This window comes from Boleophthalmus pectinirostris, unplaced genomic scaffold (assembly GCF_026225935.1).
Source record: "Boleophthalmus pectinirostris isolate CB_2022bp ecotype Guang Dong unplaced genomic scaffold, ASM2622593v1 HiC_scaffold_7, whole genome shotgun sequence".
Classification (NCBI taxonomy): Eukaryota; Metazoa; Chordata; class Actinopteri; order Gobiiformes; family Gobiidae; genus Boleophthalmus; species Boleophthalmus pectinirostris.
Window position 1 is genome coordinate 27,742,051 of NW_026571473.1, and position 24,172 is coordinate 27,766,222.

The 24,172-nt window shown below is 38.8% G+C and overlaps 2 protein-coding genes and 1 pseudogene across 2 annotated transcripts in view; 2 read left to right on the forward strand and 1 right to left on the reverse strand.

The window, feature by feature from the left end:
- The window catches only part of sec16b (SEC16 homolog B, endoplasmic reticulum export factor), a 30,972-nt gene extending 10,904 nt beyond the window's left edge, over positions 1 to 20,068 (forward strand). Inside the window, exons 16-30 of the mRNA XM_020918967.2 lie at positions 8,803 to 8,884; positions 9,913 to 10,030; positions 10,594 to 10,705; positions 10,813 to 10,918; positions 11,010 to 11,147; positions 11,369 to 11,476; positions 11,575 to 11,626; positions 12,233 to 12,365; positions 12,465 to 12,598; positions 12,684 to 12,712; positions 13,663 to 13,773; positions 13,860 to 13,964; positions 16,013 to 16,112; positions 18,622 to 18,658; positions 18,750 to 20,068. Coding sequence (XP_020774626.2) covers positions 8,803 to 8,884; positions 9,913 to 10,030; positions 10,594 to 10,705; positions 10,813 to 10,918; positions 11,010 to 11,147; positions 11,369 to 11,476; positions 11,575 to 11,626; positions 12,233 to 12,365; positions 12,465 to 12,598; positions 12,684 to 12,712; positions 13,663 to 13,773; positions 13,860 to 13,964; positions 16,013 to 16,112; positions 18,622 to 18,638 — 1,345 coding nt within the window. The 3' untranslated portion in view covers positions 18,639 to 18,658; positions 18,750 to 20,068. The remainder of the gene's footprint in view (positions 1 to 8,802; positions 8,885 to 9,912; positions 10,031 to 10,593; positions 10,706 to 10,812; positions 10,919 to 11,009; positions 11,148 to 11,368; positions 11,477 to 11,574; positions 11,627 to 12,232; positions 12,366 to 12,464; positions 12,599 to 12,683; positions 12,713 to 13,662; positions 13,774 to 13,859; positions 13,965 to 16,012; positions 16,113 to 18,621; positions 18,659 to 18,749) is intronic.
- LOC129412192 (5S ribosomal RNA) lies at positions 10,215 to 10,332 on the forward strand (annotated as a pseudogene).
- A 716-nt stretch (positions 20,069 to 20,784) lies between the features above and the next one.
- znf648 (zinc finger protein 648) lies at positions 20,785 to 23,280 on the reverse strand. Its single transcript, XM_055165076.1, has one exon. The coding sequence runs from the start codon at positions 23,268 to 23,270 to the stop codon at positions 22,251 to 22,253; it is 1,020 nt and encodes a 339-aa protein (XP_055021051.1). The 5' UTR covers positions 23,271 to 23,280; the 3' UTR covers positions 20,785 to 22,250.
- Positions 23,281 to 24,172: the final 892 nt, after the last annotated feature.

The window sequence follows — 24,172 nt, forward strand, 5'->3', positions numbered from 1 at the left end:
GCTGGGCTGCCTTTTTTAAAACATGCTGTTTTTAATAATTTCTGGATGCACGTTATATCATTTGGAGTGGATTTCAAAGCAGAACAGAGACTATGTCTAAGCTGCAGGTATTTATAAAAGTCTTGATTTGGTAGTTTGTGGTGCTCTTTCAAATGCTCAAATTCTACCATGCAGCCATCTTGGTAGAGATCTCCAAGGTGGACAATTCCTACCTCTGCCCATCGTGGCCAATAGATTGGTTTCCTTCCTATAGTTATTTTAGAATTGAACCATATAGAACTATCTGCTGTTAGAATATGGTTACTTTTTGTAATGCTATGTGCTTTAGACCAACTTTGTTTGGTAAAATCTAGTATGGGGTTATGAGTAGGGATTTGGTCTACCTGTTTGTGAAACAAAAGTATCTGTTCGAAAGGGGTTTAAAATTTCCCTTTCGATTTTCACCCACACAGGGGCTTCATTCTTAGGTAGGTTGCATTTAGATAATTGAGCAAGTGAGAAAGAGTATTGATACCATTCCATGTTGGGTAAGGAGAGCCCATCTTGTTCTTTAGCAGAGTATAATTTAGAGCGATTAACCAAGGGTTTTTTCCCCCTCCATACAAATTTTTCGATAGTTGAGTTATATTCTTTCAGTAGTCGTTTTGGAAGATTAAGGGGCAGCATATATATTAAATAATTTATCTTAGGGATGATTATCATTTTAATCAGGTTAATTCTCCCTATAGGGGAGATGAACAATTTATTCCAGTTATTTAAGAGGAGTTTAATATTCTGGATCACTGGTTCTAGGTTAAGTTGCATTATTTCCTCAAGATCTTTTGTAAGTTTAATTCCCAGATATGTCATGTTATTTGGTACCCATCGAAATGGCCATTGAATACTGGACATATGAGTTGCAATTGCTGAGATTGGCATTACCTCTGATTTAGACCAGTTGATTTTGTATCCAGAAATTTTAGAAAAAATATTAATCAATGAAATTATGAGAGGGATGGTAGCAGTGGGATTTGGTGAGACTAAAAGAAGATCATCAGCATAAAGGAATATTTTGTGTTCCTCTTGGCCAGCATGTATCCCTTTAATGTTTGGATTATTTCTGATTGCAATAGCTAGTGGTTCTAAGGCGATAGCAAACATGAGGGGAGAGAGCGGGCAACCCTGTTTTGTGCCTCTGAAGAGACGAAAGTGGGGGGAAGAGATCCCGTTGCTAAGAACAGAGGCAGTAATATTTTTGTGAAATAAATTAATCCAAGTAAGAAATGTAGGTCCGAATCCAAATTTCTTCATTGTGTATATTAGGTAGCCCCATTCAACCCTATCAAAGGCCTTTTCCGCATCTAAGGAAAAGGCCATGACAGGGTTAGGGTCATTTTTAGATTTATGTATAATATGAAGGAGCCTTCTTAAATTGTCTGCAGAGGACCGCCCCTTAACAAAGCCTACTTGATCTGGATGTATGATAGTAGGAAGTATTTTCTCCAATCTATTTGAAAGAATTTTTGTGAGGATCTTCCCATCTACATTTCCAAGTGAGATAGGTCTATAGTTACTGCACTGCTGTGGATCTCTTCCCTTTTTATGTATTACTGTAATCAAATTTCTATTCATTGTAGGTGGTAGTGTGTCCTTGAAAAGTGCATTATGGAATACAGCTAATAGTCTAGGAGAAAGTGTATCGCAAAACCTTTTATAAAAGTCTGGCGAGTACCCGTCCTCCCCTGGAGAGCGTCCTGATCTTAACCCATGTATTGCTTTTTTAACCTCTTCAATTGTTATTTCCTTTTCCATTAAGTTTCTTTGTGATTCAGATAACTTGGGTATATTGAGAGAGGAGAAAAAAGCATTGTATTGATCCTCTTCCACCTCTCCTTTTGAGGTGTAGAGAGTTTTATAAAACATCATAAAAAACATTGTTAATTTCCTTTTTCCCTGTAACCAGTATATTTTCTGAGTTGAAAATTGATGGAATAATATTCTGTGAGGCTAGTTGTTTTACTCGGTTAACGAGTATTTTGCCCGCCCTCTCCCCTTGTTCATAATACTTTTGCTTAGAGCGAAAGAGATCCAGTTCTACTTTTTTTTGTATAATACAGTTAATTTTATATTTTAATGATATCAGATTGTTCCAGATGTTTGGGTCTTGCTTTGTAGCATATTGTAATGTCAATTCTTTTAATTGTTTCTCAAGATGTATTAGTTGTTCCTGTTCTTTCTTTTTAAGGATTGAGCAATATTGTATAAGTCTTCCCCTTAAAACCACTTTGAATGCCTCCCAGGAGATATTGAGGTCAGGGTGATCCTCGTTATATGTCCAGTATTCATCCATTGCCAATTGTATAAACTTACATGCATCCTCATCTTGCAATAGTGAGTTGTTAAAGCACCAGTGTATATTTTTTGCCTCTTGATCAAGCATTGTAAATATTATATCTACTGGTGCATGGTCAGATATAGATATATTACCAATTGAAGCGTTTGTAATTTGGTTAACCAGGTTTTTAGATGTTAGTATATAATCTATTCTAGAAAATGATTTATGAGGACGAGAGAAGAACGTATAATCTCTTTCATTAGGGTAAAGTAGTCGCCATATATCAATCAAATTGAGTTCTTCTATCATTATGTCTATTACATTGCAAGATGATTCCGTTTTAGTATTATTTGTTTTATCCAATAGGGGATTTCTGACTTGATTAAAGTCTCCTCCTATTATAATGTTCTCATTACCTATATCTTTTAAAGTTTTACATAAGTTATTGAAGAAGTCAGATGACAAAACATTGGGTGCGTAAATATTCATAATAGTTAATTTTTGTTTATCAAGCTGTACATCTATAGCTACCCATCGACCCTCTAGGTCTGCATAACTCCCCATGACTTGTAGTTCAGAATTTTTATGTAACAGGATAGAAACCCCTCTGCTTCTTGTGTTGTATACACTTGAAAATACCTGACCTACCCAACCTTGTTTCAATTTTTCAGATTCTTTTCTATCTAGATGTGTCTCTTGTAGCAGTGCAATATCACATTTATTTTGTTTCAAGTAATTGAGGATTTTTTTCCGTTTAATGGGATGGTTACAACCTGAGATGTTCCATGAAATCAGCTTCAACCCCATAATTTAATAAGTGCATACTTCGACCTAATCAAGTTACTCATTTTTATTGTAGCTGAATAATTGAAACAAGGTAGAGGAGTAATAACAAAGATAAAATAAACAAAGAAATGAATCAAAATCTGGAGACAGATGACCCATAAACCCCTCTTAACCCCCCCACCTCCCTCATGTATTCCTGCCACCCCGGCAAGACCTCTCCCGCATTTTTTACTTTCCCGCTTATTTGCTTTCGATTTTCCTGCACCTCGAGTGGAAACTTTTTTTTTTTTTAAACTGATATTTAATAGAATAGAAGATAACCAAGTTCATTTACCCGCCATTATTGGGGTTTAACTAAGGAAGGGGCCTGTGTCTGTATTCATAGTATACCCTGGCCCCGTGACATTGTCCTTTTACCCTTTTATAGGATTTACTTTTTCTTTTTTTAGACTTGTTTATCTATGTCTCTATTACCATTTATGGTTTCATACCTAGTGCTGTTTTCACTCGGTGGCTATTTGCTGCTTGTAGAATGCCATGGCATCCTTACAGGATTGTTAAACATGTGGCTCTCTCCGTTGTGTATAATCTTTGGCTGTGCAGGATATAGCAGACGAAACTGCACGCCCTTCTCATAGAGCAGTGCCTTAACTGGCTTAAACTCGGCTCGTTTTCTGGATAGAGCCGCACTCAGGTCCGGGTACAGTCGTAATTTTTGTCCCTCGTACTGAATCTGGTTCTGCCTGCTCCAGCGCAATACCTTCTCCTTGTCTTGGTATCGGTGAAAGCAAACGATGAAGGGTCTGGGTGCTCTCCCGGTGGTATATCCCGTACGGTGTGCTCGTTCCAGTTGAGGTGGTGAAGGGAAGACTTCTGGTCCCACGGCGTCTCTTAGCAGTTCGGAAATAAAGACGGTGTTGTATTTACCGTGCTCACTTTTTTCCGGTATGTTGAGTATACGTAGATTTACTCTTCGTGATCGGTTTTCCAGATCCTCTATCCTATCAAGAAGCATCTGATTTTGCTTCTCCGGGGTTTGAATCTTTGTTTCAGCCGCTGTAATCTTTTCAAAGTTTTCCCCAACAAGGACCTCTATTTGAGTGAGGCGTGTTTGGAACGCACCAACCTTTTCATGTAGGGAGTCCACAGACACCTGGATAGGTTTAACAGAGTCCTGTATCAGTATGGCCATTGTGTCTTGGTGTTTCGCTAGTACAGCCATTAGTGTTGACATGGAGAAATTCCTGTTCATTAGCGTTAGAGCCGTGATCTGCATCTGTTGTCGGCATGTTAGCTGCCGCGGCTGCTCTTGCTGTAGTAGCTGCTCTCGTTAAGGTAGCGCCTGAGTTTTTTTGTTTTATGTAGCTCATAGCGTCCTTCAGTTTGCGAAAAGGCACATCAGTATGTATTTGTAAGTTATCTTCAATAGTTTAAGAGAGTTTCACACGAGGTTCATAGCGTGTCACCTACATCACGTCGGAAGCGGAAATCCGTAGTGAGCTTTTCATAATTTTCAGAGGCCAGAAACTGAGTTTTGCTTTCACAGTAATGCTGACAACAACTAGCATGCTAACACACATGGATTACAATTCATGTCTGGCTGCAGATGCTGGGGTTTAGGTGGAGACCGTTCAGATCAGAGAGTATTTTAGATTTAAACCAACTGAATTTCAGCATCAAAACTGATCAACTAAATGAGAGACTTGTGAGGTTCATTCTGATTTCTGATTAGATAATTAGCTTCAGAACCAAAACACCAAATTATAACAAAAATAAATGGAACATCATGTCATGTTTTGTAATTATGAATAAATCAGCATTAGAATTATTACCAGTAAAAGTTATATTTTGAGCATGTTTACCTCGTATCTAGGGACACAGATCATGTTTATGGAATTTAAAATCAGCATGGCACACCTTAAACAAAAAAAACATCTAAAAGTAAAGAAGAGGAGTCAGTCATAAATCTATATAATAAAATAATATTATCTCCAATAAGCTATTCATAATTTAGTGAGAGCAAAGGAGGCCATTAAAACTATTCAGCAACTGTGTAAATGATATGGGCCATAATCCTGTCTTAAGCTCTTAATGGTTTGTAACACTCATCTCACTGTTCCATTTTAGTATTGATCTTTGAACCCTGAGTTTAACCGTCTATTTCGGGCCTATTAGAAATACCCCTGTTAACGTAATACTATCAGGTTCATTAGGGTGACCCAAAAAAACTTTTTTCTTTTTTCTTCTAATTTGAACCATGCATTTTGGCCTACTACCAGTTAAAGTTAACACATAAAAATTTGAGCTACATTAAATGACATTTAGAGGTTGCACAACACCATAGAAAAATCACCTTTTTATCTCTCTTTATTAGCCAAATAGTATAAATCAGCAGAAATATCAATTTTCAAAGTATTTATTCCTTATATGCTATAGGTTTAATATATATATTTATATAATATATATGCATAAAGCACATGTTGTAACATAATATAATGAAACTTATATAAAAAATTATCATTTGATGAAAATGACAAACCGATAACCAAGTCAGTTCAAACTGCCTGCTCACTTGAAGAAGTGGCAAGACCTTTGATAACTGTGTCTTTCTTTGAGTCAGGGTAGCTTTTTCTGTGATTTTGAACCAGCTGTAGTAGGAATTGTTTCTGTTCTTCTGATTTGGTTAATATAGCATTGAAGTCCTGGATCAACTTCACTCCCCGTTCTGCTGTGTCGTTCACAACTTTCAGGGATCGGACTACCTTCTCTGCATAAGTGAACTCCTCATTTTCCTTCCATGTTTCAGGTGGCATTTGCAGAAATGACTGTGGCAGACCAAGAATAGTAAAGAATGCATTTGTATTCTTTGTCACAAAATTGCTGAGGGTCTTCTATTCATAGCTTCCATTTGCATCAAGACGGTGGGGAACATGGGGTGATCCCTCTCTTTCTTGCATGTCCCTAACTATCTGTACCTTTTGATGTGTGTTGACATTGTGATCAAAGAAAGCAAGCCCCATCATGACTTCACTCAAGTACCAAAGGTGTCGCTTGAATGCAGTCAGTCCTGCTTCCTTAAAGGTTGTATGGAGGATTTTTTTTTGTTTCAAATTGTCAATGATAGCATCATAGAGGTGCAGTAGCCTTGTAATTATGATGACCAAAAAAAGAGAATAAAAATTCATCAACTCTGGACGTGGTGGGGCCAGCTAAACATTTGCCAATAGATAACGACACTGCCTCGTTATCTGTTAGCTGACAGGCTGTCAATCAATCTCCCTACGTTTCTAGCGTAACTGACTTGCCTGCGCGCCGCTGGTACGTGGTTTACGTACGCCTGTCACGCAGTCCACAGACGCAAGCCGCACAGACGCTGTTTACTCCACCAACGCAACAGTTCTTAGCGGCTTTTTTTTACCTATATCTTCCTCGCAGTTAGCACAAAGTTTGTTGCAATGGCAGACAAGAATCCAGGAGCAGTTAGCCGCAAAAGAAAGTCCGTTTTTTGAGGTCGCTGAAAGAAGAAGACAAGGGGAAAAGCAGCGAAGCCAAACTAAGGTGATTCTTGAAGATTCATTCCAGCGATGGCGCGACTGAAGCAGACGCAGGGTCTAAAGACTGACGCATTGGTCGCCAAATTACTCCTGGACAGGTCACTTCTGCTTATTATGAAAACGTACTTTATTTCCAAGAGCTAGTCAAACGTTTTTCAGGACACGAAAGCGATATCCTATGTCTGAAAACGTAATTTTCAAGGCAAAGAAAGAGTCCGCTTGCTGCTGCGTGTTGTAGCTAGTTCATTTGCACGGAATCTCCGCGCAACCTTTTCTGCACCCCTTTCCTGCTCCTGTCCCCGCTGCCCGTTCCGCTCTTCCCCCTGCTCCTCACTTCTCCGGGCACGGAATCTCCGCGCACCGCTCCCCTCTCCTCTCTCCTCTCCTCTCTCCCTGCTCCGCTCTTCTCCCTGCTCCTCACTTCTCGTCCGCGAACGAAATGTCCGCACACCCACTCCCCCGCTCCTCACTTCTCCGCCTTGCCTAACCAACACTGTAGTTAGTTGTTTACAAGTCATGTGCAGCGCACCGGCTGTAAACAAACCTGTTTCTGGCGTAAAGAGGAGGCGGGAGGAGGCGTTTCTACGTAGGGAGCTGTAGGGGAGGGGGGGTGGTTTCACGCATGTGCAACATTTGAAAAAGGACAAACAGTCGCTGGATTTCTCGTTCCTTGGAAAATCCTCTATACAACCTTTAACAATTTGATTACTGTATGTATATAGAGCCTGCATGAATTGCAAGTCATTTGATGGTGCTTCAGCGGCCATGGGTGCTGTAAACCAAGCACGGATGTAAACTTGGGTCACAAACAACAGGAAGTGGAAGACCCCACGTTCTTCACATACTCTTAGTTTAAATTGTTTCCTGAACAGCCAGATTTTGTAACAGTAAAGAACTTTTGCCATCCAGCGTGCTCTATGTACTGTACCAGGGGCCTGAATATGCACTCCTCTTGCTGGAGATCCACCAAGAAAGATAACAGCAAGCTCTAAGAATTCTTTGTAGTCATCTCTTTGCTGTTTTTTTTCAAGATGTTCCTTTGCAAACAGCAATATCTCATCTTTGAAAGGGGTTACATCTGGCATTTCAGCAGCTGTAGAGAATGAGGCAGTGTCAAGTGAAGACCACTTCTCTTTAAAATGTTTAAATATGGCAATATCTGGTCCAGAAGAGGTTGTTATATGCAGTGCATGAAAAACTTTGTCCAGGACAATTTCCAAGATATGGTGGCGGCATGCAAAGTGTAGAAGATTTCGTCCAATAGCCCTTTCGATGAGGATGCAAGCACCATTGAAACGGCCTGTGTTGCTTGCTGTTGTGCCAAAGCAGAGACCTTTGACATATCTGGAAATATTCCAGTCATCCAAAGAGGCTACTACAGCAGCAAAATAATCCACTAAATTTAGTACAAACTTTAAAAAAAATCAGTGTTTAATTAATATTAGCACTGTTCATATTAAATTTGACAAACTATTGCATAGGTTTTGTATATAGAAAACAGAAATTTACTTACCAACACTATCAGCAATGTTAAGATGACAAATCTTTCCTCATAGCCTTTTTCTAAAGTTTGTCTTCAGCAGTCATGCTATACAGTATACATGACTGTAAACTGATTGTGAGTGTTGATCTCATATGACAACTATTCTGTCTCTGCTAAATTGGTATGACTGTTGCAGAGATTATTGCTTATTGAAAGAATATAATGGATTATTTAATGAAAAGTGGCAAAATGTAGAGTATGTAATCCTGCCAGCTCATCAGACACAAAGCAGTGTGACAAACAGACACACTTTTGTTATTTGAGAGAGAATTCTTGAAACTTAAAAAGGCTTGTGCAACCTCTAAATCATGTTGGATTTCACTGAAATTTTAACCCTGTTGCTTTTGTATTTATGGTCAATGTTTGCTGGGTTCAAATCGAGAAATTTAAAACTTTTATTTTTTTACATATTTTTCTGGACCACCCTAAGGTTCATGTATCAGTTGTCATGAGTTTCCTTTTGGCTGCTCGCTGGGAAGAACAGAATAGTTATTGTGATTGACATGTAAAGGATGACAACAACTCCTTTTTAATTTGTTACAATACTGAGTATCTTGGCAGTCACTGAGCAGTTAAAACAGTTGTTGTGATGTGATTTTTGGCAGGTTTACAGGACAGCTCACAGCCAATGACCCACTCCAGACCCTCTTCCAGCTGCTGTCCGGGAGGGTCCCTGCTGTGGCCACGGTAAGGAAACACCAATCATGCACTTAGTTTGCCTAGGACCCAGAATGCACACTTATTATTCAAGAATAAAGATGTGAGTCCGGTCAGCGATTAATCTTCACCTAGTGCCTCCGCTCAATTTCATTTCTCTCCAGCAACTAGGTCAGGAATCAAAATACAATAGATGGTTCGCAAAAACCCCAGAAGTGCAAGTTCGGGCACCAGCCAATCAGCAAAGAGCCATACATTCTGTGTTGGCAACCATTCCTGAGATCGAGGATTTGAAGCTAGAATAAAGAGAATGTTTGATGAATTTTATCAAGGGGAAAGACATTATTGTCCTTCTTCCTACAGGATTTGAGAAAAGCTTAATATACCAGTTAGTCCCATTAGCAGCGCATTACATACATCACGACCAAATTGTAGCGATTGGTTAAATGAAAAAAGTACCCGCCTACTGTCGAGGGAACGAATTCTAACACTGCAAAGTCAGACGGTTTCCATGAAGTGAAACCGGCTGATGAATCAGGCTACACACATGGTCCTTCTGTATCAAAATAAATATTGCTGCTGATGAGGAAAAAATATCACAAGGGAACTCATTAACTGTGTGTCGCTTCTCTGTGTCCTGCATTAACTCTCTTAATGAGGTGAGAAAAAACTTATCTATAAATGTCCGGTGACAAATGAGCTCATTTGTTTCACACACACAACTGAAAAATCTAATCTGATTGCACAATCATGTTTGGTTCTGGCTCGAGGCTGTATAAAAAATACACAGACATATGAGTATGGATTTTCTAGGGCAGCACCTAGGAGAAGATGACTCTGCTTTAAGTTTGGATAGAGCTAATGAGAGATACAAATATAGAGAGAGTTTATTAATAAATTATGATAAGGTTGAACATTTGTGTATCGTAAATTTGGGCACTAATTTGTAGTGTCACAATCAAGACCTCACACTCACTTAGTCCACTTCTTTATACCCTAAAATATTGTACATAAATGTCTCTCAACATTGTCTCTGATCTATCGTGTGTTTGATCCAGTGCTGTGGCAGTGAGCGGTGGGGCGACTGGAGGCCTCACCTGGCTGTGATCCTCTCCAATGACACCTCTGATTCTGCTGTCAAACAAAGGGCCATCGCCACCATGGGAGACACTCTGGGTATATCCTCTGCTCATTTTTATGTGCCATCCATGTAATGTACTATTTACTATTTACAACTTTTACCTAAGTAACTATTTGGGAGAGTTGATTTTACTACTTAAATTATATAGTGCTACCACTAATGGTACTCTTAATTCATTTTTGGCTATACTGATAGTTATTGATTAGATTATTATTATTAATGTGTGGCCATACCAGCTTGTCAGAGCCTGATCTCATCAGATCTCAGAAGCTAAGCAAGGCCGGGCCTGGTTAGTACTTGGATGGGAGACCTCTGGGAAAACCAGGTGCCACAATTGTGTTCTTAGGCAAGACACTTCACCCACATTACCTAGTAAGAAAGTAGAGTATGTGTGAGTGATGGTGGTCGTCGGAGGGGCCAATGGCACAGATTGGCAGCCTCGCTTCTGTCACTCTGCCCCAGGGCAGCTTTGGCTACAATAGTATCTTACCATCACCAAGTGTGGAGTGAATGAACACTGCTCTGTAAAGTACTTTGGGTATCTTGAAAGGCGTTATATAAATGCAACGATTAATTAAGTATCCTTGTGTCCTTGCAGCCTCCAGAGGACTCTTACACTCAGCTCATGTGTGCTATCTGACCGCCGGCCTGCCCTTTGGAGCCTTCACTCAGAAGGACGACAGGCTGGTGCTTCTAGGAAGCAGTCACAGGTGGGACCATTCTCCAGATATGAATAATTTTTATGCCAGTTAACTTTTTTTCATATTTTTTCATATTTTGTTTTTATTATATAATACTTATCTGCCTAATTTTGTAGGCAGTCATTTAAGGACTTTGCCACAAACTCTGCCATCCAGTGCACTGAACTGTACGAGTACTGCCTAAATCTTGGAGGGAAATACTTTTCCATACCATCTTTTCAGGTACAAATATGCCTTCTAAAAAATTCTATCCAAAATATAAAAAGTAACACAGGAAAATTATGGAATAACTTAATTTTTGGTCCATGTTCAGGTGTATAAGTTCCTGTATGCGACTCGGTTGTTGGACTGTGGCCTTTCCTCTCAGGCCTTTCATTACTGTGAGGTAGTGGGACAGGCCATCCTCCGGCAGAACGTCCCCATGTTTGTGCTCACTGATCTAATTCTGAAGGTACAATGAACACCTTAAAAACAGCTGCTGTATGATTTAAGTTGAATTGTGTATTTTACTGACTCACTGACAATTGCAAAAAAAAAAAAAAATGTCTGTTGAATAATTTTTTTTTTTTTTTTCAAATGATCAAACATGTTCTAAAATGTAAGCATTTGCCCTTTGTTTTGTGAGTGATCATGTAGGCATATTTCTGAATGTTGAGGTGCTTTGTTTTTTAGGTGTCAGACAGGCTCAGACATTCGGAGGTGAGTGAAGTGGGACTGAGTGGAGCCGACCAGGAGCCAGGATGGATGACACAACTGCGCTTAAGGCATCAGCGCTTACAGGTAAACAAGGGGAGCCTATTTCAGTCAAGATCTGTATGCGTATTATTATAGAAGAGGGTTATCTTGAACACTAATGGTTTCTTTGTTGTTGTTTCCAGTCAGGCAGTTACAGCTTCAGTGAAATCAGTCAGGAGGCGTCAGAAAGTACAGGTAAGTCTCACAGCCATGTGTAATGATCAATTTCTTATGGAACAGTATATTATGTCATATTCAGGCTGTGCAATTGATTGAAATTTTAATACATCAAGATTCATTTCCATTTCATGATATGCCAAAGTCCATGGGCAGATTTGGAGTTTAGATTGTGGAGAAATAAAAAAAAATCTTAAATGGCAATGATTAAACTCTGTATTGATTCTGTTAAGTAAAATAAATATTTAATTTCCATATAAACTGAACATAAAATCAAAATTTGTAAAAATGACTGATGATGATTTATATTTCTGTCATATCATCCAGCCCAATACCATATTATCCTTACCATGACTTCTTTTTTTTTTTTTTTTTTTTTTTTCTCATGTTGACTGACCAAAAAATGATGGCACAATTCTACTTTTTTCTACTCAACAATACAACTGTACAGTACAATAGTCTGGTCCTGATCCAGGCTACAGCACATGTTAGAGTCTGTGCCAGTCTGAAATGACGTGACTGATTCCCTGGAGGTCACTGAATGTTTCTCCCCACTCTTCGCCCTCATCCTTCACACCAAGTCTAAAGTCTGCTATTGGTCACAGTATGTTTGTATCAACACAGGAGACTACAGCCCTGTGCAGAGCCCAGAGCCTGAGCTGCTTTACTACAGAGACACTGAGGAAATCTCTGGGAATGACGTCTTAGATGGAAACCAACCGTTCGCCCCAGCAGACTGCAGTGGAGTTCAAGAATGGTACAACAAATCTGCAGTGTATAGTAATGCCTCTTAGAATGGGGCTTTTAAGATTTTCAATATTTTTACTGTAGCTTTAATGTGTCTTTTCATCTCCAGGCCACAGAATCCGCTCACAATTCCACCTCCTATGACCTACGCTCCTCCAGGTCAAAGTGCAGCAGTGGGTCAAGACTTCACTTATTATAACACAAATACTGGAGTGTTACATTCTCCTGGCTCCAGTCCTCCAGGTCAGTCTTTCATAATGTCCAATAAGTGCAAAGAGAGACTGATCCTCCCAAATGAATTTCTCCAATATCTACTTTGTTATTACAGAATCTGTGACACGTTCTAGATCAAGCACAGTAAGCATTTCCTTGCAACATTTTGTCATTTTTTATGTTTTTTATAAATCCTGTTTGCTGCCATTTGTTCATTCAGCTATTTAGAGATAGTTTAGCAAGTATAATTCATTCTAACTCTATATTACATAAAGCTGACTCATATGAGCTTTAAGCCATGTTATAATGTTTCCTCATCAAAAACACATCTGTAGCTGTGTTTTGTTTCATTTTGTTTGAGTAATTCTTTATTATTAGTCTGTCTACATCTTCAAAGCTCCAAATGCTCTGTTCCACCTTGTGATATCATGTAATGTTAGTTTTTCAAGGTAACAGCTGCCTTATACCTTACAGAGTTTGGTAATTCCATTGCAGTAATTATACATATGATTTTAGTGAAGGTGTATGGCAGGGGTGTCCAAACTTTCATCAAGGGCCACATATCTAAACACAGACGAGGCAGAGGGCTGATCGAGGGCCATAGACTGGTGTTCAGTACAGTGAATAATTGAAATATGTGCATGTTTAACACGTTAGAATGAGCCATCAGTCTTTATCCATGCTATGATCCTTAAAACCACACACTAGATATTAAATATCAGCTTCATCAAGATTGCTGTAAACTTGCAGTAAAAAGTTCATTTTTAATTGATGCAAGGTAATTTGGGCCAACTCACCTGGAAGCCTGAGGGCCAAGAAAAAGTTATCTGAGGACCGCATTTGGCCCATAGCCATAGTTTGGACATGCCTGGTGTATGGAGTATAAAAACACACTGGAGTACTTCCTGTATTACCACATGACATCACAAGGTGGAACAGAGTGTTTTCTGTTAGAGAGAAGAACTCCTAAACTCCTAATCGTAAATATGCAGGTTTGTGTGTGAATGAAACAAAACACAACTCCACGTGTGTCTGTGATGAGTTAACAACATTAATGCATAGTGTAATATTGACTCTTTAATATGTTTTTATAGTTAACAAGTACAGGGATGGTCCATGCACATCACACATATCCTGAAATACAGCAACCGCAAGGCCAGCCCATGAACCCTGACCTCTCTGGACAAAGCAGTCCTCCTAAACAGGTAACAAGTTTAGTGTGTTTTAATGGGAAAACCTACTTCTATGACATTTTCCAGCATAATAAATAATTTCAATTATGTGTAAACAGAGTGTACAGACTGGCACTTCAGGAGGATGGTTCAGCGGCTGGTTTAAGTCAACACCCAAAGACAATCAACCGGAGACCTCACAACCCGCCAGCCCACCTCAAACAGTAAAACAAGATTCATATTTCTTTCTGATTTTAGTTCTTCCCATAAACTTTGAACATGCACAGTTTTTACCAGACCAGTCAGAACCACACACTTTGACAAAACTTAATACTGGTGTGTGGGTCTGGAACGGTGTCCTGTTTCCTCGATTCTTGATGGCGTGATTGGCAGGTGGATTAACCAGTATAAACAAACGTGGTGGTTCAGGAGGAAAAAAGAAAAAAATAACACAGAGGATTGAGAAACATGGATATCTGCAGAATCCACCATCAAAGCACTGAAATTTTATGTAACAGAAGTTATACACTAACAGTCAAACATTTGGACACACTCATATATTCATGGAAACCAACAAATTATGTTTTATTTCCATGATTCTTCACATTGTAAACTATGACCGGACACATATGGAATGTAGCAAACATAAATTAAACTCAAAATAACTCTTAAAAATGGCAACTTTTGGCTTTGACCACTAGCATTTGTGGCATTTCTTGACACTGACATGGCACACCTGTGAAGTGAAAAATATTTCAGGAGACTTCATGAAGCTCATTGAGAGAAGGCTAAAGGATGGTAGCCTTGTCGAAAATAAAGCCAAGGTGGAAATACTGTGAGGATTTGAATATAAAATATAAAAAAAAAATATTTAGTTAAAGGGACAGTTCGGAATTTTGGATATTTCCTAGTTAGCCAAAGTGTTGGAGATGTGTGGAGACATTTTTTTAAATATTCCATTCAGTCCTTGTATTTGCAGAGGTCGCTGGTGCTTACCCACTGCACAAAACACCCAAAGCAAATCTGTTATTTTGGCAAACTATCAGTGTGAATGTCTGTGTCGATAGGATAATGTTTGAAATAAAACTAACCTTGCATTGCATGAATCGTCACATGTTGAGGGACTATTTTCTCATATATCAGTCCGCCACAGCCAAGCTTTCTATCAGGAACTCGCTGCTGCTGCTAAGACATAAATCCTTCAAATGCAAGGTTGGTTTTACTTCTAAAATTATTCTATCGACACAGACATTCACATCGACAGTCTGATGTAATAATAGATTTGCTTCAGGTGTTTTGTGGAGTGGGTAAGACTGTTTTTAGTGGCAGGATAACTATGGCCATTGACATGCGCTAGCCTAGCACCAGCGACCTCTGCAAATACAAGAACTGGATGAAATATTTAAAGTGTCTCCACACGTCTCCAACACTCTGGCTCACATGACAATGAGGCCCTATGTCCGAAATTCCTAACTGACCCTTTAAGTTACTTTTTTCTTTACGTAATTCCATGTGTATATGAAATGTAGAAAGTGGTAAAGCAAATATATACTGAAAAAGAAGCTGGGCCCAAGTTTCTTACTTGTGTATAGTTTGTTCTGAATGATACAAGCATAATCAGATTTTCAGACTTTTCAATTTTCTTCTACATTTAAGAGACACGTACTACAAATTTGCAGCTGTGGTTGGACCGGCCCAAGTTATGACAGAGGTTTTTCATGCTCTATGGTTCGATTCCAGACCCTTTTGGATCAGACAAGGACAGTTTACCAATCCACCCTCGAAGTACTCCCCACCCTGAACCAAGTAGCATAAGTGACACTGAACAAAGTATGCACCTGTTTGAACTGTGCTCTGTGCTCCTACAACCCTAATAAACATTTAACTATCTCCTTACAAAAGCTTTTAACTGCACATCTCAAAATATCTAGGGGGTTTGTAACCTGCTTGTTTCAATGGATCTGTCATTGCTCTGCCTGAAATGTTCCACAGTATGACATTAAACTCTATCTTACATTTATTCAATTACAGGTGATTATAGCTCAAAAATACCTAGAAAAACAGACATTCTGACGGTGACCGGGGCTGCCTCTCCACAAATCTGACCTGTAACTTGATCTGGTTTGGTCTGAAGATAGAAAGTTTCAATACTGTACTATGAAACATTCTAGATAAAGCAGTAGCATCTCCATGGAGAAAAGCATTTGATGGATCCTCCATCAGAAAAGTTACACAACGCACCTTTAAAATCATCATCTTTTTATTCCATCAGTTTTCTACTCCAGACGTCGGTGCACCTCCTCCTCCAGTAGCCATGTTCCCGCCACAGCCGTCCACGACAACAGGGATCAACCCATTTTCAAGGAAAGCCGGTGAGTAAAGCCGTGTTAATATTAAAATTATGTCCAGTATTCATTTGCTTTATGTCGGTGAAAGATTGTCAACATTGACCATTTGTTCTGGGAGACTTGGGGGGGTTAGCGGTCTCTCCTCTCTGGCTGTGTAGTGCCATTAACACGTTGCTGAGCTGGGGTCTGGTTTCATAAGAAGCATGGCAAGCACTTTACATTTCCTTCTAGTCGAAAGTCACACATTGCGGTTTTGACATGTGTGTAACTAATTTGTGGGTTTAAGCTGCTATTACTACATCTATTACAAACAACTCTATAAATACTGTATGTTTTGACAAAGGGACACACATGGTTTCACATTTCTTACTTAAATGCGCAATTTAAAAAACAAAAGAAAAAAAGAGACTTAGACTTAGGCAAACTTTATTGATCTGCAAGTGAAATTATTTGGACACAGTTGCTCACACATTACAATATATTATAATAACAATGAGCAAAAATATAAATGGTAATGACAAATTCGAAATACCGTATTTTCCGTACTATTAGGCGCTATGGATTATAAGGCGCACTGACATTAAATGGTCTATTTTCGAACTTTTTTCACAACTAAACTGCACCGGACTTTAAACTAAACACAACAGTTAGATGGGTCAGACTTTGTTTGGGGCGTTCATGGCGACTCTGGGCTTTGTTCAGTTGTGGCGTGTAGGGAGGGTGCTGTCTGGGACCGCTGGATAGTTGGTGTATTCGCAGTGACTCAGTTGTTCAGTTGTGTCTAGAAGTGACACATTGCACTCACTTTTTCAGTTCGTTCTTCCGTTCCGTTCCTCGTCGGCGTGGAGTGATGAGTGTGGCTGTGGGTGTTTTTTGGTGCGCGGTCGCTGTCTGCTCCGTGCCTGTTTGTGTGCGCTGCAGATGATGCGGCTTTTTAGTTTACTGAAGTCGTGCTGGGACACCCGAGTGGATTCGTGTATAGGGTGCTCTGGATTGTGGGGCGTGCAGTCGTTTTTTGATGGGGTTGGAGGCTTATGAGCGCGCCCTATGGTGCGGAAAATACGGTAAGTTGCAAAAATAGCAAAAGACTCGTGTCAAATAAAGTGTAATTATATAAATGTAATTAAGTACAAGTAAAAATAAAATATAGAAATATAGTAATACAATATATCTTTCAGATCGTAAGGAGAAAACTGCAAAGATGAACTAGTAATTGACATGACAGAAATGTATGGAGTATTATAAAAAAAAAAAAATATATAATATATATATATATATATATATATATATATATATATATATATATATTATATATATAATATAATAATTAAAATTGTGAAACTGGGCATTGCTTTCTAAACAATTCAATCCAAAATTTATTACAGAAATTGAAAATTATTTGTATATTTTACTCTTTAGTCTGATTTACTTAGAAATTTCATCACACAAATAGATATTAAAGGAGCATCATGTAACTTTTCTGGCCACCTGCTTGTCTCCATGGAGATGTTTCTGTTTTGCCCAGAATATTCCACAGTATGGCATCAGAGAACACATGTTTTTCAAGATATTTCTGAGCAATAAAAACATCCAAATGAACCAAATGGGCAAACCAATCAAATCTCCATGGAGACAAGTAAGAGCCAGAAAAGTTTTGCATTGCACCTTTAATATCACTAGCCCAATGAGTGATACAGTGTGTAATTCCAGTGGTGAGAATCAAACCATGACGCATGACCAAAGCCTAAACAGCCCCTTTAGTGGACCAGACCGGCAGTGCCTTGTACTATAAAAATAGCAGAGTAAAACAGGTTCAGTGGAAGAGTCCTTGGACCACAAGGTTAAACATTTGATCTTGACTTCTGCTCTCACTGTCCATATGATCTGGAACTAAGTCGTCCCCTAATACAGTTAAGTTGGGACCACCTGCTTCAGCCTTTCCCACAGCCTGAATATCCTTTGCACATCGTAAAACCACCTTATATCTGTCATCATTGCACGTTTATAAAGCTATTGAATGTACAAGGGATGATTTACATTTCAATTCAAAATTTCAAATCTCATTTACATAGATATTTATATATTCCACATTGTGCCAATCTATTATATTTTTGGAGCACGAGGACTGCAAAATAAGAGACATTTGCCTACCAAGATTGCTGGTTGCTACTTGATCCCTGCTACTAGTAATGTCCACTGCAGTTGTGTCCATGGGCAAGGTACTTTTTCAGCCTTCGGTGTCATGTGTGTGTCAGATGTTCTTTAGTTATTTACCCACCACCATATTTTATTCTATTCTATTCTATTTTATTTTATTCTATTTTTTTATTTGTAGTTTTTATTTAAATTTATTTGTATCATTATTATTATTATTTATTATATTAATTTTTTTATTATATATATTTTTTTATTTAAATATTTTTATCTATTTTATTTGTATTTAATTAATTATTATATATATATATATATATTTTTTTGGTTGAATTAAATTTTTTTCTAGATGGATTATTAATAAAGTGATTCTTCTTTCTAGGGCAACAGCTGGGCTAAAAGACCTCTCATCAAATTAGGTAAGGTTTATTTAAAAATACGTTAAACTACTACTTACTTAAAGTAATTGTATACATGTATAGTGAACAATCAATATGTTTTAATTTTCAGGACCATTATCATAGCATCTTATAATTAGCTTATCATTAGCACAACTACTATGTGGACTGCAGATTGAAACTTGTCACCAGCCATCGCTAACTGAAATGCCCTTCGTCTCACGCTCCCTGAAGCTCTGCATACACTAGACCAGAAGGCAGACCTGCTCCAGTTCTCCAGACCAACTCCTCAAAGTTGACCCTAGCTAAATGAATTGTACATACAGGTCATATCTTGAGATTTGAACAGCACAAACTGATGTAATAACATGACAACAAACTAGTATAACTGTTTCACTACTAGCAGATGATTTAGGTGGCCGCCATGTTGGAATTGGCACAACTTCATTAAGTTACAACCAGTTTCATATGAAGATACGTAGACTATTCATTTTATGCTGTCAAGAATATATTGGTGCACATAGAATTATTATTTTCTTAACCTGTAAAGGCCTACATGTTGATATGTTTATTAGTGTCTTCAAAGGTTACTATTAGAAATAAGCACTGGTACATAAAAATATCACATAGCTCAACTATGCAATGTTGAAACCGGGCCAAGACGAAGTAAGACGTGTTTGGTTGTATGCTAACATTGCTTCAAACATCAAGTGCCTTAAATGGTCTAACAACTTTTGTAATGGATATTCCTGCTTACTTTGGAACCTTCTCCATAGAGATAGATATATTTTATTCCATATGGTGAACTATTATAGCCAGAGGAGCAAAATTTCCATGGAAACAAGCAGGAGGAGGCCCTCCTCTAGGACAAATAACAATCAGGTTTGTGGAGATGCAAGCCCGCTCAGATGTTTTTCTCTGTCTTTCAATGCAAAAGTAACACCCTTTATGAAAAAACATACTTTTATTTTACTATGTTTTAGCCAAAGGTTCATACTATGGCTTCAAAGGCTTATAAAAATCAAGTTGAAGCAACTACCAAAGTCTATAACCCCTTTTTTACACTTCAAAACAATGGTGGAGATGAAAAGGTGTGAAAGTAAAATATAATTCATAAGACGTTAAAAAGCTTAATTCCATGTAAGGAATCGTGTCCTTATGTATCATATGACACTGACCTCTATACATTTGTATAGTAAAAACCACTGACTGTATTGATGACTTCAGAAGTTTCTGTTTTACTTATACCCAAAGAGGTATTTATTTGATAAATAAAGTACTAGTGTGTGTATCAGGTTCATGTGCAAGACCAAGAATAGAATGAAGTCTTAGAGCTATAATATGGTTGTATTAACTTGCATTTGCAGTTTTTCAATATAAACAATATAAATTGTATAATGTTTGGGACTGTGTAATATTATCAATGTTAAATGGTGTACATTTTATTACATTTCATTTTGTAATTGAAGAAGTTTTATTATTAATAAATTATTATACGTTTTCACAATTATTATTATTATTATTATTATTATTTATTTATTTTTAGAGAAAAAAACATTGCATATACCTAGTATTTAAGTATGTAGCATTACCCTTAAAATGTAGAGACAGCACTGGGAGACCACTGTCCTCTGAGCTAGGTTCAGGAGGAGCTATATAGACCATTACGATTGTGTTCATTGGATTTATGAAAGATTTTCTCGGTTAACAGTTTACACCCTTTAGGCACTTCTGCTATTCTAAATGCCTGTGGCTGGTCCAAGATCTGATGCAGCTTATCTCAAGGAAGACATATGGCCACACTTTGGCACGTGTCTGTCAAATAACAGGGTTTTCACAGACTTGCCTCTTAATGTAACGAGAGCGGCTCATAGCAGCAGGTGGAGGGTCTGATTTCCCTTCGTCTGCAGTCCAGCAAGAGAGAGAGCAAGAGGAGCGAAGGAGGGGTGAGGCAGAGAGGAGTGGTTTATAAGATCTGAGTCATGAATTATCCTCCTGACACTGCCAATAATCCGTCAGTTATTATTGGCATTGCATATTGTTTTATTTACTCAAGCAATACAGATGGGCTATTAGAAAACACTGAAGACATTTATTGCATTTTATATTTGATTTATTTATTCTATATATAAATGGATGGATGGCTATCAAATGGATGGGACTATATGTGATTCCAGTTTAAGATCTGAACATTCACATGAGGACACGTACACAAATATTTAGGCTACTACTATGATATGAGACAGTATACAAGCATGTCAGACTTGTATACTGACATGTATGTTGACATGGGAAATTAGCATCCATAGAGTGTTAACAGAAGTGGACTAAGGGAGTGTACCGTCACGCATAGACACTCTGCTCCAGTCAAATGAAGCTCACGGTACCAGTCAGCAGATAACAGCTATAGAAGTGAATTCTGAACAAAGCCCCATATTAGGAATAGAAATTTATTTACAGACAAAATATTGAAACAAAAGCACCAGGGTCATGTAGAGTGGGTTAGTGTGTTTTAAGACCAAAATGACAAGGCTCATGGCAGCAGTTAGAGAGAGCGGGACAACAGTTCTTCATTCAAAGTCAAAAAGCTCTATTCACACTTGCGTCACAAACCAGGAAGACGTTGGGAAAGATGCAAATAAAACTTCCCGACACTGGGCTCACTGACCGACTGTGATAAAACCCATTGAAGTAAATGTGATCAGAGGTAAAATGAAGACTGCACATGTATGTGCTGTTTGGAATCATCTTGAATTTGGCGCCCTTGTCTCTTCCAATCGCATGTACCCAGTGCGCTTGAAGTTGTGTGTCATTGGGGAAATGATGAAAACTGAGGTATGATTGTAATTGTTCATTAGCCAAACATAACAGAACGCTACAATGGCATTTAGATGAAGAAAAATGGGCCTGGGAAGTTGTAATTTCATCTTTCCAAACATCTTCCTGGTTTGTGACGTAAGTGTAAATAGAGCCTATTGGAACTTCCTAATTAACCCTGCATTCAATTATTCTTCTGAATCGGTTTCCCAAGGAAGTTGCCTAGTGACATGCGTGACATACCCCTTTTCCTGGGACAGCGCGACTCTGACCTCAGTGGCGGAAAAAGTAAACCCAGCAAGGATTCCGACTCAGAATTCAGGATGGCTACGCCTACTGTGATGTGTAAATATGAACTGTTTTCATTGTGTTTAGACACTTTGGTGGTTTAAATGACAATTTCAGTCACTCGTATTACTACAATACTTCACTGTGTCCATATCACTGCCTGTGGATGTGGTAGTCGGTGTTGTGTTGAGGCCAGTATTGAACAAATACTCGATTTAACGGGCATTAACGTCCCTAAGGTTGCTAAGGGGACATGAGAAACATAATATTACACTTCAAGCTCAGGCGTGACATCAAATCTGAGGTCCAAGTGGGAGTTGGAAGATAATCGGATACAGGGTAACCCGACTAGTGGGTTAGCTATGTCCTGGGTCTATTGCAGCATTGCAGCTATGAGGAATATGATAGTAACACATCTGAGCCCACTTAAGCACCAGTATGACCAGAAATTGTTTGGTGAAGTGCAACAAGGAAAAAAAAAAACTATAACAGTTTTACAGTACAATAATCAGTTTGGTCCAATTTTGTCACTGTGATTGAGCATGTGCTCTGCTAGCTTGTCTGCACACCTGAAGGACTTATCACACAGTACACAGACGAAGATCCTGCTGGGACAGTTCAGCTGTTGATGTTGTTCCAGATTAGCCAAAGAGCTAAAGTTCCTCATGCACCCGCCGCAACTGTGAATCTGTCCAATATTATGAACGTACTGATGCCGAACCAACCTGGAGGCCATCGCAAACGCCACCCCACACTCTCCACACTTATGAGGCCGAACCCCGCTGTGGATAGCTTCGTGCTCGGTCAGATTAGACGATTTCGTAAAACACTTCGCGCACACGGAGCATACATACGGACGCACTCCTTTGTGAATTTTTTGATGCTCGGCCATACGACTCTCCAATGCAAACTTCTTACCACAATCTGAACAAGAATACGGCCGTTCTCCAAGATGTTTCCTTTCATGTCTTTTCAACGACAAAGGTCTGTTGAAAGTTTTGTCACAATGTGAGCACTGAAAGGGTTTGTTGTTGGTATGCATGTTGCGTTCGTGTTTCCTCAAGTCGGAAGAACGGATGAAGTCTTTACCACACTCTTTGCATTCGTAAGGCTTCTCTCCTGTGTGTGTTCGGATGTGTTTGCGATAATCGGATGACCAGATATAGCTACGGTCACAAAACGGGCAGTGGTATGGCCGTTCTCCCGTATGTAGACGTTTGTGTTGCTGTAGGGTGCCTTGGTGTGAGTACGCCTTACCGCAGATATCGCACACATGAGGTTTAAGTCCAGAATGTGTCGTTAAATGACTTTGCAGGTAGCACAACTTCTTGAAGGCCCAGTGACAGTGTGGACACTTGTATGGACGCTGCTCTGAGTCGATTTCGCTGCGTTTTTTCATCGCTTCCAAAAGTCGGGAAATCTTTGCGTCGTCCATGCTGATGTTTTTCGACGAAACTTCCGCGCTGTTGTCTCCTTTTACATGAAGATCTTTGAGTTTAGACATGACCTCCTTGTCACGTTCGGCCATCTTTGTTTCTTCCTTGTTTTTTGCGTGTTCTTGACTGTTAATACAATCTTTTTCTGCATTTTCTGATGACGAATTATGAGCAGACTTTGCCTCTACACTGCTACTCTTATTTGTGGATTGTTTAGTTTGTGGGTTTGTACAGAAGTCTTTAACAGTAGCTTCTGGCGTAACCTGTTTGGGAGTCCTTGACATTGTGTGTTTATCATTGTCATTACGTCCAACCCAAATGTCCTTCTCTTCGGATGAGCTTGGAATATTGGAACAGTTTTTGTTAATCCCACTGTTTCTGTTTGTAGATCGTTCTTTCATGTGATGTTTTTTAATTTCATGTAGTCTCAGTTTTGACATGGCTTGCTGTTTGGAAGCCCTTTTCTTTGCCTTCCAGATTTTGTCAACATTGTTCATATTTTGAACCCAAGTTTCATCTGAAGAAGCTGATGACAAATCAGCAAGATCGTCCATACTATTTCCATTTTGTGTTTGTTGAATTAAACGTTTTTGGCCTTTATATTTTGACATCACTCGTTTAGAAGTCCTCACTTTTCCTGCTATTTTTAGTTCACCATTGTCCTTACTTTTCACCCAAATTCCTCCTTCTTCCTCAGACGAAATCTCAAGAGATCTTTCCGCGATGCCACAATTCCATTTCGGAGTTAGAGGATTCAAATAAAAATTCCAGACTCTACAGAACCATCCACACACGTTATTGAGTCTCGTTGACCATTCTGCTCTTGATCCATTGCCAAAAATGATGTGGTGACAAAATGCTGTTGAATTTTTCTTTTATAGTCCCTTTCTGCAGCTGTTTGGGGGTACCCTGTTTCAGCCATGGCTGCTTTGGGACTGTGGCATTCAGTGTATGCAGCTGCGCAAGCTCAACGCATGTCGGGAAATCCTATATA

What these genes read in the sequence shown, in the direction of transcription:
- znf648 (XM_055165076.1), bottom strand. Translation starts at nt 23,270, where the DNA reads ATGGCCGAACGTGACAAGGAGGTCATGTCTAAACTCAAAGATCTTCAT.